The sequence below is a fragment of the Oncorhynchus kisutch genome, unplaced genomic scaffold, assembly GCF_002021735.2.
Source record: "Oncorhynchus kisutch isolate 150728-3 unplaced genomic scaffold, Okis_V2 scaffold796, whole genome shotgun sequence".
NCBI classification, from domain to species: Eukaryota; Metazoa; Chordata; class Actinopteri; order Salmoniformes; family Salmonidae; genus Oncorhynchus; species Oncorhynchus kisutch.
Window position 1 is genome coordinate 170284 of NW_022262741.1, and position 18781 is coordinate 189064.

The following is an 18781-nucleotide window of genomic DNA, read 5'->3' on the forward strand; positions in this document are numbered from 1 at the left end:
GAAGTAGTTAGTGAAGTAGTCATTTGAGAAACCAAGGCTATTGAGTCTTGCAGATAAGAATGCGGTGATTGACCGAGTTGAAAGCCTTGGCCAGGTCGATGAAGACGGCTGCACAATATTGTCTTTAATTGATGGTGGTTGTGATGTCGTTTAGGACCTTGAGCGTGGCTGAGGTGCACCCATGACCAGCTCGGAAACCAGATTGCATAGTGGAGAAGGTATGGTGGGATTCGAAATGGTCGGTGATCTGTTTATTAACTTGGCTTTCGAAGATTTTAGAAAGGCAGGGTAGGATGGATATAGGTCTGTAACAGTTTGGGTCTAAGGTGTCTCCCCCTTTGAAGAGGGGGATGACCGCGTCAGCTTTCCAATCTTTGGGGATCTCAGACGATACGAATTTTGAGGATAATTTTAGAAAGAGATTGTCCAGATTGTCTAGCCCAGCTGATTTATAGGGATCCAGAATTTGCAGCTCTTTCAGAACATCAGCTGTTTGGAATTGAGTGAAAGAGAAGCGGGGGGGGCGGGGGGAGCATGGCCAGCCGTAGAAAAATGCTTATTGAAATGCTCGATTATGGTGGATTTGTTGCTAGTGACAGTGTTTCCTATCCTCAGTGCAGTGTGCAGCTTGGAGGAGGTGCTCTTATTCTCCATGCACTCTACAGTGTTTCCTATCCTCAGTGCAGTGGGCAGCTTGGAGGAGGTGCTCTTATTCTCCATGCACTCTACAGTGTTTCCTATCCTCAGTGCAGTGTGCAGCTTGGAGGAGGTGCTCTTATTCTCCATGCACTCTACAGTGTTTCCTATCCTCAGTGCAGTGTGCAGCTTGGAGGAGGTGCTCTTATTCTCCATGCACTCTACAGTGTTTCCTATCCTCAGTGCAGTGTGCAGCTTGGAGGAGGTGCTCTTATTCTCCATGCACTCTACAGTGTTTCCTATCCTCAGTGCAGTGTGCAGCTTGGAGGAGGTGCTCTTATTCTCCATGCACTCTACAGTGTTTCCTATCCTCAGTGCAGTGTGCAGCTTGGAGGAGGTGCTCTTATTCTCCATGCACTCTATAGTGTTTCCTATCCTCAGTGCAGTGTGCAGCTTGGAGGAGGTGCTCTTATTCTCCATGCACTCTACAGTGTCCATCAACCCTTTAATAACCGTGAGCTAACTACATGTAAACACCTTGAACTGTCTTGATTTGCTGTTGATAACATGTGTTGTTGTTGTTGTTTATGTTGTGTAGAACAGCTTACAGCCTGAAGAGTCCAGCCTGTCCTCAGACCCCAAATCCAGCCCTCGCATGTCCAGAGCTAGCGTCTTCATCACACAGATACTACAGGTAACACACACACACACCTTCACACACACACACACACACACACACACACACACCCATCTCCTCAGTAAAGTGCAATGTGTGTGTGTGTGTGTGTGTGTGTGTAGTTTGTCAGCAGGGTGGATAATAAGTATAAGCGTATGAACAGCAGTGAGCGTGTTCGCATTGTGAGCTCAGGAAACCCAACGCTGCCCAGACCAGGCTTCGAAACCCTGAGACAGGATGGTAAGCCTTGCACCCTACACCCTACACACTATACAATACAGGAAACCCAATGCTGCCCAGACCAGGCTTCGAAAACCTGAGACAGGATGGTAAGCCCTGCACCCTACACCCTAAACACTACAGGAAACCCAATGCTGCCCAGAACAGGCTTCAAACCCCTGAGACAGGATGGTAAGCCCTGCACCCTGCACCCTACACCCTAAACACTACAGGAAACCCAACGCTGCCCAGACCAGGCTTCAAAACCCTGAGTCAGGATTCACAAACTACATCCTACCATAAACCTACATCCTACCATAAACCTACATCCTACCATAAACCTACATCCTACCATAAACCTACATCCTACCATAAACCATGTACACTACTACCTATACGCCCTGTTTCTCTCTCTATATACACACACACCTATACACTACACCTGTTTCTCTCTCTATATACACACACCTATACACTACACCTGTTTCTCTCTCTATATACACACACACCTATACACTACACCTGTTTCTCTCTCTATATATACACACACCTATACACTACACCTGTTTCTCTCTCTATATACACACACACCTATACACTACACCTGTTTCTCTCTCTATATACACACACACCTATACACTACACCTGTTTCTCTCTCTATACATACACACCTATACACTACATCTGTTTATCTCTCATATATATATATACACACCTATACACTACATCTGTTTCTCTCTCTATATACACACACCTATACACTACATCTGTTTCTCTCTCTATATATACTCACACACCTATACACTACACCTGTTTCTCTCTCTATATACACACCTATACACTACACCTGTTTCTCTCTCTATATACACACACACCTATACACTACACCTGTTTCTCTCTCTATATACACACACACCTATACACTACACCTGTTTCTCTCTCTATATATACACACACCTATACACTACACCTGTTTCTCTCTCTATATACACACACACACCTATACACTACACCTGTTTCTCTCTCTATATATACACACACCTATACACTACACCTGTTTCTCTCTCTATATACACACCTATACACTACACCTGTTTCTCTCTCTATATACACACACACCTATACACTACACCTGTTTCTCTCTATATACACACACACCTATACACTACACCTGTTTCTCTCTCTATATATACACACACCTATACACTACACCTGTTTCTCTCTCTATACACACACCTATACACTACACCTGTTTCTCTCTCTATATACACACACACCTATACACTACACCTGTTTCTCTCTCTATATACACACACCTATACACTACATCTGTTTATCTCTCTATATACACACACACCTATACACTACACCTGTTTCTCTCTCTATATATACACACACCTATACACTACATCTGTTTCTCTCTCTATATACACACACACCTATACACTACACCTGTTTCTCTCTCTATATATACACACACCTATACACTACACCTGTTTCTCTCTCTCTATATATACACACACCTATACACTACATCTGTTTCTCTCTCTATATATACACACACCTATACACTACATCTGTTTCTCTCTCTATATACACACACACCTATACACTACACCTGTTTCTCTCTCTCTATATATACACACACCTATACACTACACCTGTTTCTCTCTCTCTATATATACACACACCTATACACTACACCTGTTTCTCTCTCATATATATATACACACACCTATACACTACACCTGTTTCTCTCTCTATATACACACACACCTATACACTACACCTGTTTCTCTCTCATATATATATACACACCTATACACTACACCTGTTTCTCTCAATATATACACACACCTATACACTACACCTGTTTCTCTCTCTATATACACACACACCTATACACTACACCTGTTTATCTCTCATATATATATACACACACCTATACACTACATCTGTTTATCTCTCATATATACACACACCTATACACTACACCTGTTTCTCTCTATATATACACACACACCTATACACTACACCTGTTTCTCTCTATATATACACACACACCTATACACTACACCTGTTTATCTCTCATATATATATACACACACCTATACACTACACCTGTTTCTCTCTCTATATACACACACACCTATACACTACACCTGTTTCTCTCTCTATATACACACACACCTATACACTACACCTGTTTCTCTCTCTATATACACACACACCTATACACTACATCTGTTTCTCTCTCTATATATACACACACCTATACACTACACCTGTTTATCTCTCATATATATATATACACACCTATACACTACACCTGTTTCTCTCTCTATATACACACACACCTATACACTACACCTGTTTCTCTCTCTATATACACACACACCTATACACTACACCTGTTTCTCTCTCTATATATACACACACCTATACACTACACCTATTTCTCTCTCTCTATATATACACACACCTATACACTACACCTGTTTCTCTCTCTATATACACACACACCTATACACTACACCTGTTTCTCTCTCATATATATATATACACACCTATACACTACACCTGTTTCTCTCTCTATATATACACACACCTATACACTACACCTGTTTCTCTCTCTATATACACACCTATACACTACACCTGTTTCTCTCTCTATATACACACACACCTATACACTACACCTGTTTCTCTCTCTATATACACACACACCTATACACTACATCTGTTTCTCTCTCTATATATACACACACACACCTATACACTACACCTGTTTCTCTCTCTATATATACACACACCTATACACTACACCTGTTTCTCTCTCTATATATACACACACCTATACACTACACCTGTTTCTCTCTCTATATACACACACACCTATACACTACATCTGTTTCTCTCTCTATATACACACCTATACACTACACCTGTTTCTCTCTCTATATACACACCTATACACTACACCTGTTTCTCTCTCTATATACACACCTATACACTACACCTGTTTCTCTCTCTATATACACACACACCTATACACTACATCTGTTTCTCTCTCTATATACACACACACCTATAAACTACACCTGTTTCTCTCTCTATATACACACACACCTATACACTACACCTGTTTCTCTCTCTATATACACACACACCTATACACTACATCTGTTTCTCTCTATATATACACACCTATACACTACACCTGTTTCTCTCTCTATATACACACACACCTATACACTACATCTGTTTCTCTCTCATATATATATACACACCTATACACTACACCTGTTTCTCTCTCTATATATACACACACCTATACACTACACCTGTTTATCTCTCATATATATATATACACACCTATACACTACACCTGTTTCTCTCTCTATATATACACACACCTATACACTACACCTGTTTTTCTCTCTATATATACACACACCTATACACTACACCTGTTTCTCTCTCTATATATATACACACCTATACACTACACCTGTTTCTCTCTCTATATATATACACACACACCTATAAACTACACCTGTTTCTCTCTCTATATACACACACACACACACCTATACACTACACCTGTTTCTCTCTCTATATACACACACACACCCCTATACACTACACCTGTTTATCTCTCATATATACACACACACCTATACACTACACCGGTTTCTCTCTCTCTCTCTACACACACACCTATACACTACACCTGTTTCTCTCTCTCTACACACACACCTATACACTACACCTGTTTCTCTCTCTATATACACACACACCTATACACTACACCTGTTTCTCTCTCTATATATACACACACACCTATTTCTCTCTCTCTCTATATACACACACACCTATACACTACACCTTTTTCTCTCTCTCTATATACACACACACCTATACACTACACCTGTTTCTCTCTCTATATATACACACACACACCTATACACTACACCTGTTTCTCTCTCTATATATACACACACACCTATTTCTCTCTCTCTCTATATATACACACACCTATACACTACACCTGTTTCTCTCTCTATATACACACACCTATACACTACACCTGTTTCTCTCTATATATACACACACCTATACACCCCACACCCTGTTTCTCTCTCTCTCTATACACACACACACCTATACACCCTACACCCTGTTTCTCTCTCTCTCTATACACACACACACCTATACACCCTACACCCTGTTTCTCTCTCTCTCTATACACACACACACCTATACACCCTACACCCTGTTTCTCTCTCTCTCTATACACACACACACCTATACACCCTACACCCTGTTTCTCTCTCTCTCTATACACACACACCAACAGTGGGGAGAACAAGTATTTGATACACTGCCAATTTTGCAGTTTTCCCTACTTACAAAGCATATAGAGGTAATTTTTATCATAGGTACACTTCAACTGTGAGAGACGGAATCTAAAACAAAAATCCGGAATATCACTATGATTTTTAAGTAATTAATTTGCATTTTATTGCATGACATAAGTATTTGATCACCTACCAACCAATAAGAATTCCGGCTCTCACAGACCTGTTCGTTTTTCTTTAAGAAGCCCTCCTGTTCTCCACTCATTACCTGTATTAACTGCACCTGTTTGAACTCGTTACCTGTATAAACGACACCTGTCCACACACTCAATCAAACAGACTCCAACCTCTCCACAATGGTCAAGACTAGAGAGCTGTGGAAGGACATCAGGGATAAAATTGGAGACCTGCACAGGGTTGGGCTACAGGACAATAGGCTTGGTGAGAAGGCAACAACTGTTGGCGCAATTATTAGAAAATGGAAGAAGTTCAAGATGACGGTCAATCACGCTCGGTCTGGGGCTCCATGCAAGATCTCACCTCGTGGGCCATCAATGATCATAAAGAAGGTGAAGGATCAGCCCAGAACTACACGGCAGGACCTGGTCAATGACCTGAAGAGAGCTGGGACCACAGTCTCAAAGAAAACCATTAGTAACACACTAAATAACACATCCTAGATCTGAATGAATGAAATATTCTTATTAAATACTTTTTTCTTTACATGGTTGAATGTGCTGACAACAAAATCACACAAATTATCAATGGAAATCAAATGTATCAACCCATGGAGGTCTGGATTTGGAGTCACTCAAAATTAAAGTGGAAAACCACACTACAGGCTGATCCAACTTTGATGTAATGTCCTTAAAACAAGTCAAAATGAGGCTCAGTAGTGTGTGTGGCCTCCACGTGCCTGTATGACCTCCCTACAACGCCTGGGTATGCTCCTGATGAGGTGGCGGATGGTCTCCTGAAGGATCTCCTCCCAGACCTGGACTAAAGCATCCGCCAACTCCTGGACAGTCTGTGGTGCAACGTGGCGTTGGTGGATGGAGCGAGACATGATGTCCCAGATGTGCTCAATTGGATTCAGGTCTGGGGAACGGGCGGGCCAGTCCATAGCATCAATGCCTTCCTCTTGCAAGGACTTCTGACACACTCCAGCCACATGAGGTCTAGCATTGTCTTGCATTTGGAGGAACCCAGGGCCAACCGCACCAGCATATGGTCTCACAAGGGGTCTGAGGATCTCATCTCGGTACCTAATGGCAGTCAGGCTACCTCTGGCGAGCACATGGAGGGCTGTGCGGCCCCCCAAAGAAATGCCACCCCACACCATGACTGACCCACCGCCAAACCGGTCATGCTGGAGGATATTGCAGGCAGCAGAACGTTCTCCACGGTGTCTCCAGACTGTCACATGTGCTCAGTGTGAACCTGCTTTCATCTGTGAAGAGCACAGGGCGCCAGTGGCGAATTTGACAATCTTGGTGTTCTCTGGCAAATGAAAAACGTCCTGCACGGTGTTGGGCTGTAAGCACAACCCCCACCTGTGGATGTCGGGCCCTCATACCACCCTCATGGAGTCTGTTTCTGACCGTTTGAGCAGACACATGCACATTTGTGGCCTGCTGGAGGTCATTTTGCAGGGCTCTGGCAGTGCTCTTCCTTGCACAAAGGCGGAAGTAGCGGTCCTGCTGCTGGGTTGTTACCCTCCTACGGCCTCCTCCACGTCTCCTGATGTACTGGCCTGTCTCCTGGTAGCGCCTCCATGCTCTGGACACTACGCTGACAGACACAGCAAACCTTCTTGCCACAGCTCACATTGATGTTCCATCCTGGATGAGCTGCACTACCTGAGCCACTTGTGTCGGTTGTAGACTCAGTCTCATGCTACCACTAGAGTGAAAGCACCGCCAGCATTCAAAAGTGACCAAAACATCAGCCAGGAAGCATAGGAACTAAGAAGTGGTCTGTGGTCCCCACCTGCAGAACCTATAATTTCCACCTGTTGTCTATTCCATTTGCACAACAGCATGTGAAATGTATTGTCAATCAGTGTTGCTTCCTAAGTGGACAGTTTGATTTCACAGAAGTTGTTTAAGTGTTCCCTTTATTTTTTTGAGCAGTGTATATTAGCATTGTATATATTTATGCTGTATATTATTATACACTCTACAACCTGTACCCTTTACAATGTGTGTGTGTGTGTGTGAAGACTGTGCAGACCCATACAGTGATGTGAGTAGGAGTGTGAACCTGGTTCCGTACAGCCTGGTCTCCCCTCAGCGGGTCCAGAGGAAGAGGCCGGTTCTGATCAGTCCAAACAGTCTGGCCCGGACCATTATTCAGAAGATACTCAACATGGGTGGAGCCATGGACTTCAACATCTGCAAACCAGGTCGGGTTGTGTGTGTGTGTGTGTGTGTGTGTGTGTGTGTGTGTGTGTGTGTGTGTGTGTGTGTGTGTGTGTGTGTGTGTGTGTGTGTTTAATATTATTTTGTTATATTATATTAATAAAAGGTCATGTATTCCAGATGTCCTAACTAAAGAAGAGTTCTTAATGAGACAGAGGATTGAACCCATCATCTCCTCCAGAGAGAAGAACACCAACACCTACGAGGTTGTCTCTCCTGAGAACATAGAGGCTGTTGCTGCAAAGGTACATACTATTTTACATCTTGACTGATTTATTTTATAGAACCTTTATTTTAGCAGGGAGTCCCATTGAGACCAAGGCCTCTTTTCCAATACCACGTAATAAAACCACACAATATTACAAGCAATTTAAAAAGAAAACGCATTCCTCAACAATGAGGTCCTTCATTTTAAAGAGCGACTGCATTGAAAAAATGAAAAGCAATAAATCCCCGAAGTGTAAATAGGTTGTCCTATTATTACTAATATAAGGGTCCTATTATTACTAATATAAGGGTCCTATTATTACTAATATAAGGATCCTATTATTACTAATATAAGGATCCTATTATTACTAATATAAGGGTCCTATTATTACTAATATAATGATCCTATTATTACTAATATAAGGGTCCTATTATTACTAATATAAGGATCCTATTATTACTAATATAAGGGTCCTATTATTACTAATATAAGGATCCTATTATTACTAATATAAGGGGCCTATTATTACTAATATAAGGGGCCTATTATTACTAATATAAGGATCCTATTATTACTAATATAAGGGTCCTATTATTACTAATATAAGGGTCCTATTATTACTAATATAAGGGCCCTATTATTACTAATATAAGGATCCTATTATTACTAATATAAGGGCCCTATTATTACTAATATAAGGATCCTATTATTACTAATATAAGGGTCCTATTATTACTAATATAAGGGCCTATTATTACTAATATAAGGGCCTATTATTACTAATATAAGGATCATATTATTACTAATATAAGCATCCTATTATTACTAATATAAGGGCCCTATTATTACTAATATAAGGGTCCTATTATTACTAATATAAGGGTCCTATTATTACTAATATAAGGGCCCTATTATTACTAATATAAGGGTCCTATTATTACTAATATAAGGGCCCTATTATTACTAATATAAGGATCCTATTATTACTAATATAAGGGCCCTATTATTACTAATATAAGGATCCTATTATTACTAATATAAGGGCCCTATTATTACTAATATAAGGATCCTATTATTACTAATATAAGGATCCTATTATTACTAATATAAGGGCCTATTATTACTAATATAAGGGCATATTATTACTAATATAAGGATCCTATTATTACTAATATAAGGGTCCTATTATTACTAATATAAGGGTCCTATTATTACAAATATAAGGGGCCTATTATTACTAATATAAGGATCCTATTATTACTAATATAAGGGTCCTATTATTACTAATATAAGGATCCTATTATTACTAATATAAGGGCCTATTATTACTAATATAAGGGCCTATTATTACTAATATAAGGGTCCTATTATTACTAATATAAGGGTCCTAGTATTACTAATATAAGGGTCCTATTATTACTAATATAAGGATCCTATTATTACTAATTTAAGGATCCTATTATTACTAATATAAGGGTCCTATTATTACTAATATAAGGATCCTATTATTACTAATATAAGGGTCATATTATTGCTAATATAAGGGTCCTATTATTACTAATATAAGGATCCTATTATTACTAATATAAGGGTCCTATTATTACTAATATAAGGGTCCTATTATTACTAATATAAGGGCCTATTATTACTAATATAAGGGCCTATTATTACTAATATAAGGGTCCTATTATTACTAATATAAGGGTCCTATTATTACTGATATAAGGGTCCTATTATTACTAATATAAGGATCCTATTATTACTAATATAAGGGTCCTATTATTACTAATATAAGGATCCTATGATTACTAATATAAGGATCCTATTATTACTAATATAAGGATCCTATTATTACTAATATAAGGGTCCTATTATTATTGCTAATATAAGGATCCTATTATTACTAATATAAGGGTCCTATTATTACTAATATAAGGGTCCTATTATTACTAATATAAGGGTCCTATTATTACTAATATAAGGATCCTATTATTACTAATATAAGGATCCTATTATTACTAATATAAGGATCCTATTATTACTAATATAAGGATCCTATTATTACTAATATAAGGGTCCTATTATTACTAATATAAGGGTCCTATTATTACTAATATAAGGGTCCTATTATTACTAATATAAGGATCCTATTATTACTAATATAGGGGTCCTATTATTACTAATATAAGGATCCTATTATTACTAATATAAGGATCCTATTATTACTAATATAAGGGTCCTATTATTACTGATATAAGGATCCTATTATTACTAATATAAGGGTCCTATTATTACTAATATAAGGGTCCTATTATTACTAATATAAGGATCCTATTATTACTAATATAAGGGTCCTGTTATTACTAATATAAGGGTCCTATTACTACTAATATAAGGATCCTATTATTACTAATATAAGGATCCTATTATTACTAATATAAGGGTCCTATTATTACTAATATAAGGGTCCTATTATTACTAATATAAGGGTCCTATTATTACTAATATAAGGATCCTATTATTACCAATATAAGGATCCTATTATTACTAATATAAGGATCCTATTATTACTAATATAAGGGTCCTATTATTACTAATATAAGGATCCTATTATTACTAATATAAGGATCCTATTATTACTAATATAAGGATCCTATTATTACTAATATAAGGATCCTATTATTACTAATATAAGGATCCTTTTGGTCATAAAGTCTAAAACGGAGTTTGGAACATCCGTGCGTCACAACGGGTAAATGAATGGTTTCTATCTAATAGCACAGACAGTGAGACAGACCTGCCCAGCAGCTCCAACTTGGTTACATAAGACGACACGACGCCCATTTCTTTACTTGAGAAATACTGCACCAAACACCTTAGTTAGATGTAAACATTTGCAACTAAAACATCCTTGGCAAAAACAGATTTCTTAAATTGTCTTAGATTCATTCAGTTTTTTTTTTTGTGAAATGTGCTTCTGCATCTACAATGGCTCAAGGGGGACAAACATCATTAACCAAACGCAGAATTGGTCAGGAAAACGATTTTCTAATGAACAACAGAAAAACACACGTGCCAATCGGTTGTTCAGTAGTTTAACAACTTGAACTGCCCTGGAGCATCATGGTGCAGAGTGCTCTGCAGATCATTCCATTGAGGTCCTCCATTAACAACTTGCCCTGGAGGCCCCGGAGCATCAAGGTGCAGAGTGCTCTGCAGATCATTCCATTGAGGTCCTCCATTAACAACTTGCCCTGGAGGCCCCGGAGCATCAAGGTGCAGAGTGCTCTGCAGATCATTCCATTGAGGTCCTCCATTAACAACTTGAACTGCCCTGGAGGCCCCGGAGCATCAAGGTGCCGAGTGCTCTGCAGATCATTCCATTGAGGTCCTCCATTAACAACTTGCCCTGGAGGCCCCGGAGCATCAAGGTGCAGAGTGCTCTGCAGATCATTCCATTGAGGTCCTCCATTAACAACTTGAACTGCCCTGGAGGCCCCGGAGCATCAAGGTGCAGAGAGCTCTGTATTACATCTGCTAAACATGTGTATGCGACCAACATGTTTAATTTGATAATTTCATACACGGGTGCAAAACAACAAAGCAGATTCCCCAAATTCTGTAGTTAACCATCCCTGTGACCAGGTCTGGTGACTCGTATGTCACTCATTTAACAATGAAGTAAGGTATGGAGGAAGTTTTCACAAGAGGTCTTTCTAAACCAAAAAATGGAATCAAGTCACATGTAATTTAATTTGTCACATGTACCGAATACAACAAGTGTAGACTACCAGCCAATGTACAGAAGAACCTGCTATATTTACATTGTCCTTGATCAGACACTATTGAAGTACATTTTGAAGCTAGAAAAGATCTAAGCTGTTGATTGAAGATTATAAAATGTTCGCTAGACAGTTTAGAGATCAGGAGATCATTACTCAGGGGTCATCACATGGGCAGCCTTCCAGAAACCTGAGTGACAAGACAGTTTAGAGATCAGGAGATCATTACTCAGGGGTCATCACATGGGCAGCCTTCCAGAGACATGAGTGACAAGACAGTTTAGAGATCAGGAGATCATTACTCAGGGGTCATCACCTTGGTAGAGAGGGAGCACATGGGCAGCCTTCCAGAAACCTGAGTGACAAGACAGTTTAGAGATCAGGAGATCATTACTCAGGGGTCATCACCTTGGTAGAGAGGGAGCACATGGGCAGCCTTCCAGAAACCTGAGTGACAAGACAGTTTAGAGATCAGGAGATCATTACTCAGGGGTCATCACCTTGGTAGAGAGGGAGCACATGGGCAGCCTTCCAGAAACCTGAGTGACAAGACAGTTTAGAGATCAGGAGATCATTACTCAGGGGTCATCACCTTGGTAGAGAGGGAGCACATGGGCAGCCTTCCAGAAACCTGAGTGACAAGACAGTTTAGAGATCAGGAGATCATTACTCAGGGGTCATCACCTTGGTAGAGAGGGAGCACATGGGCAGCCTTCCAGAAACCTGAGTGACAAGACAGTTTAGAGATCAGGAGATCATTACTCAGGGGTCATCACCTTGGTAGAGAGGGAGCACATGGGCAGCCTTCCAGAAACCTGAGTGACAAGACAGTTTAGAGATCAGGAGATCATTACTCAGGGGTCATCACCTTGGTAGAGAGGGAGCACATGGGCAGCCTTCCAGAAACATGATTGGATTTAAATCGGTGTATTTTAGTATTTCAAATACATGCCAGTACTTTCCAAGTGTATTTCCAAGTACATTCCAATATTCAACTACTTGTTGAATTTGTTCATTTGGAAATGTATATGAAAGGAATTGAGATATTTGAAATAGTATTTGAACCCAGGTCTGTTGTGTGCAGGGTAAACACTGTTTGATGGAGGCTGACGTGAGCTGTGTTAAAGACCTTTTGAGGAGAGAGATCTACCCAATCATCATCCACATCAAGATCTGTGACAAGAACATCAGGAAGCTAAGGTACTCTGACCTCTAACCCCTTGCATCTGTCTCCTACAGGAAGCTGCCCCTTCGTGTGGACAGTGAGGAGGAGTTTGTCAGAGTGTGTCGGAGCAGAGAGAGAGAGAGCTGGAGAGTGTTCCTAACCCCTCACCTCTGTCTCCAACAGGAAGCTGCCCCTTCGTGTGGACAGTGAGGAGGAGTTTGTCAGAGTGTGTCGGAGCAGAGAGAGAGAGCTGGAGAGTGTTCCGTGTCTCTATGCGTGTCTGGAGCCTGAGGAATGGGCTGGGCCTGATGACCTCATCAGAGTGGTGAAAGACAGAATCCAGGAGGAACAGAGGAAGACTGTCTGGGTGGAGCAAGACCTGCTGTAACACACACAGATTAATGCATGCACACACCTCACACACACACAAGGTGTGCAAGATGGCGACGCTGGGTTAGATGCCACAAAATAGTTGGGAGTCCCCAGTAGGGGCTGCACACAATTGGCCCAGCGTCGTCTTGGTTTGGCTGGGGTACGCCGTCATTGTAAATAGCAATTTGTTCTTAACTGACTTGCCTAATTAAGTAAAGGTTAAATAAAATACAAAATTGTTGAGAGGTAAACCTGTAGTCAGCATTTCATTATTATGTCACATTGGGTGAACCTGTGGTCAGCGCTCAGGTCTGTTCAACGCTGGTCCGACCAATCTGATTCCACGCTTCAAGATCGCTTCGATCACGTGGACTGGGATATGTTCCGGATAGTCTCAGATAATAACATTGATGTATACGCTGACTCGGTGAGTGAGTTTATTAGCAAGTGCATCGGTGATGTGGTACCCACGGTGAATATTAAAACCTTCCCCAACCAGAAACTGTGGATTGATGGCAGCATTCGAGCAAAACTGAAAGCACGCGAACACCTGCTTTTAATCATGGCAAGGTGACCGGAAACATGACCGAATACAAACAGTGTAGCTATTCCCTCTGTACGGCATTTAAACAAGCTAAGCTTCAGTATAGAGACAAAGTAGAGTCGCAATTCAACGGCTCAGACACGAGACGTATGTGGCAGGGTCTACAAAAAGAAAACCAGCCCCGTCGCGGACACCGATTTCTTGCTCCCAGACCAACTAAACAACTTCTTTGCTCGCTTTGAGGACAATACATTGCCACTGACATGGCCCGCTTCCAAAACCTGCGGACTCTCCTTCACAGCAGCCAACGTGAGTAAAACATTTAAACGTGTTAACCCTCGCAAGGCTGCCGGCCCAGATGGCATCCCTAGCCGCGTCCTCAGAGCATGCGCAGAACAGCTGGCTGGTGTGTTTACGGACATATTCAATCAATCCCATCCCAGTCTGCTGCTCCCACATGCTCAAAGACGGCCAGTCTTGTTCCTGTTCCCAAGAAAGCTAAGGTAACTGAGCTAAACGACTACCGCCCCGTAGCACTCACTTCCGTCATCATGAAGTGCTTTGAGAGACTAGTCAAGGACCATTTCACCTCCACCCTACCTGACACCCTAGACCCACTCCAATTTACTTACCGCCCCAATAGGTCCACAGACGATGCAATCACACTGAACACTGCCCTAACCCATCTGGACAAGAGGAATACCTATGTAAGAATTCTGTTCATCGATTACAGCTCAGCATTCAACACCATAGTACCCTCCAAGCTTGTCATTAAGCTCGCGACCCTGGGCCTCGACTATCTGACGTGCCGCCCCCAGGTGGTGAGGGTAGGAAACAACATCTCCACCCCGCTGATCCTAAACACTGGGGCCCCACAAGGGTGCGTTCTCAGCCCTCTCCTGTACTCCCTGTTCACCATGCACACCTCCAACTCAATCATCAAGTTTGCAGACGACACTAAAGTGGTAGGCTTGATTACCAACAACAACGACACGGCCTACAGGAAGGAGGTGAGGGCCCTCGGAGTGTGGTGTCAGGAAAACAACCACACTCAATGTCAACATAACAAAGGAGATGATCGTGGACTTCAGGAAACAGCAGAGGGAGAACCCTCCCCCTATCCACATCGAAGGGACAGTAGTGGAGAAGGTGGAAAGTTTGTGTGGTCCACCGACACAGACAGCGTGGTGAAAAACCTCAGGAGGCTGAAGAAATTCGGCTTGTCACCAAAACCACTCAAACTTTTACAGATGCACAATCGAGAGCATCCTGTTGGGCTGTATCACCGCCTGGTACGGCAACTGCTCCGACCACAACCGTAAGGCTCTCCAGAGGGTAGTGAGGTCTGCACAACGCATCACCGGGGGCAAACTACCTGCCCTCCAGGACACCTACACCACCCGATGTCACAGGAAGGCCATAAAGATCATCAAGGACAACAACCACCTGAGCCACTGCCTGTTCACCCTGCTACCATCCAGAAGGCGGGGTCAGTACAGGTGCATCAAAGCTGACAGAGAGACTGAAAAACAGTTTCTATCTCAAGGCCATCAGACTGTTAAAACTTCTTAGGGATCAAATCCCGTTAGCGGGATCAATTTGACAACATCCGGTGAAATGACAGAGCGCAAAATTCAAATAAAAAATAGAAAAATTTAGCTTTCATACAATCACAAGTCAATACACCAAATTAAAGTTTAACTTCTTGTTAATCTAGCCACCGTGTCAGATTTCAAAAAGGCTTTACGGCGAAAGCAAACCATGCTATTATCTGAGGACAGCACCCCATCATACAAACACATGACAATCATATTTCAACCCGCCAGGCACGACACATAATTCATGCCTTACCTTTGAAGATCTTCTGTTGGATCTTCTGTATGTCCCATAAACATCACAAATGGTCCTTTTGTTCGATTAATTCCATCATTATATCCCCAAAATGTCCATTTATTTGGCGCGTTTGATTCAGAAAAACACTGGTTCCAACTCGCCCAACATGACTACAAAGTATCTAATAAATTACCTGTAATCTTGGTCCAAACATTTCAAACAACTTTCCTAATCAGGTACAGGTATTTTAAAATGTATATAAATCGATCAAATTTAAGACGGAATTGTGTTGAATACCAGACAAAAACAAAGTGGATGAGCTTCAGGTCGCGCACCCCAAACAAAACAGTCCAATAGGCTCGACTCCCAGAAAGGAAAGGGCTACATCTTCACTACTCAAAGGAAAAACATCAACCAATTTCTAAAGACTGTTGACATCTAGTGGAAGCGATAGGAACTGCAATCATATTTCTATTAAAACGGGCATGCCATAGAAAACGAATGGAAAACAGATGAACCAAAAAAAAAAATATCCCTGGATGGATTGTGCCAAATCAGTTCTGTTATACTCACAGACATTATTCAAACAGTTTTAGAAACTTCAGAGTGTTTTCTAACCAAATCTACTAATAATATGCATATCCTAGCTTCTGGGCCTGAGTAGCAGGCAGTTTCTCTGGCTACGCTTTTCATCCGGACGTGAAAATACCGCCCCCTAGCCCAAAGAAGTTAAACAGCCATCACTGACATGGCTGCTGCCGACATACAGACTCAATCTCTAGTGACTTTAATAATCAATAATTGGATGTAATAAATGTATCACTAGTCACTTAAACAATGCCACTTTATATAATGTTTACATACCCTACATTACTCATCTCATATGTATATACTGTACTCTATACCATCTACTGCATCTTGCCTATGACGTTCGGCTATCGCTCATCCATAAATTGACATATACATATACATTGCTTTACACTTGTGTGTATAATGTAGTTGTTGTGAAATTGTTAGATTACTTGTTAGATATTACTGCACGGTCGGAACTAGAAGCACAAGCATTTCGCTACACTCGCATTAACATCTGCTAACCATGTGTATGTGACCAATAACATCTGATTTGAAGTCATGTGACTGTGACCAATAAAATTTGATTTTAAGCTTTTAATTATGTTGCATTGTTGATTGGTGAGCCTGTAGTAAGCACAGTGGGCTCCAAAATGACTCCTGACTGGCAATGTACAAACAATGCTTAAACAAATATAAACAATATCATTATAGATGTTTGACATCAAAAAAGAGATGCAAGGAGAGGAACCTCATACCCACGTTGAAATATGGAGGGGGGTCAGTGATGTTTTGGGGCGGTTTTAATTCCAGAGATCCAGTGGCACTGGTTAAGATTGATGGCATAATGAATTCCACCAAGTATCGGGCAATTTAGGCTGACAATCTGGTTACCTCTGCCAGAAGGCTTGTCACCAAAAGCACTCACAAACTTCTACAGATGCACAATCGAGAGCATCCTGTCGGGCTGTATCACCGCCTGGTACGGCAACTGCTCCGCCCACAACCGTAAGGCTCTCCAGAGGGTAGTGAGGTCTGCACAACGCATCACCGGGGGCAAACTACCTGCCCTCCAGGACACTTACACCACCCGATGTCACAGGAAGGCCATAAAGATCATCAAGGACAACAACCACCCGAGCCACTGCCTGTTCACACCGCTATCATCCAGTAGGCAAGGTCAGTACAGGTGCATCAAAGCAGGGGCCGAGAGACTGAAAAACAGCTTCTATCTTATGGCCATCAGACTGTTAAACAGCCACCACTAACATTAAGTGGCTGCTGCCAACACACTGACTCAACTCCAGCCACTTTAATAATGGGAATTGATGGAAAATATATCACTAGCCACTTTAAACAATGCTACTTAATATAATGTTTACACCCCTACATTACGCATCTCATATGTATACGTACAGTATATACTGTACTCTATCATCTACTGCATCTTTATGTAATACATGTATCACTTGTTGGAGAATAATCCGAATTAGTTGGTAACATAGGTAAGATGTTTTATATTCATCATATGTTTGTAAGTTACTTCTCATCAGAATGTGTTTGTATAATACTGTGGCGGGGTTTGCAGTCATCTGGTCTCTGTCAAGACTAAGTTGCTTGGGCCGGAGAGAGGGGTGATGTCAAGCGTGGATCTCTTGGTTCCACAATGTCTGTGTGCCAGTAAATGTGTGATCTTGTCAAGATAGGATGGATTTGATATATGCCTGTTGATATGGAGGATTTGTTTATGGTTCTGAGTTTGAGAAAAGAACATAGTTTAGGAGACAAAGCTGAACGATAAATTATGCCTATGCTGTCTGGCTATGTGTGTCTTTGCTATAAAGGATCTCAGTTGCAATGTGTAAGGGACTCTCAGAGAATTCATTGATAGACACTGAATTCATCTGAGAGTCACAGGGTTGTGATGGAGCTCATATAATTAAAGATGGACTTTGTGATAACTAACTCTGACTAGTGTGTGGTTTGCTCTCATGA

General features: G+C 41.2%; 1 protein-coding gene across 2 annotated transcripts in view; it reads left to right on the forward strand.

Annotated features, from left to right (window-relative positions):
- The window catches only part of card11 (caspase recruitment domain family, member 11), a 94416-nt gene extending 77681 nt beyond the window's left edge, over positions 1–16735 (forward strand). Inside the window, exons 22-28 of one of the 2 annotated variants that reach the window (XM_031816429.1) lie at positions 1235–1330; positions 1435–1552; positions 1676–1723; positions 8114–8296; positions 8433–8557; positions 13387–13502; positions 13651–14236. In XM_031816429.1, coding sequence (XP_031672289.1) covers positions 1235–1330; positions 1435–1552; positions 1676–1723; positions 8114–8296; positions 8433–8557; positions 13387–13502; positions 13651–13855 — 891 coding nt within the window. In that variant the 3' untranslated portion in view covers positions 13856–14236. Of the gene's footprint in view, positions 1–1234; positions 1331–1434; positions 1553–1675; positions 1724–8113; positions 8297–8432; positions 8558–13386; positions 13503–13650 lie in introns of both variants that reach the window. The other variant, XM_031816430.1, reaches the window with a different exon arrangement.
- Positions 16736–18781: the final 2046 nt, after the last annotated feature.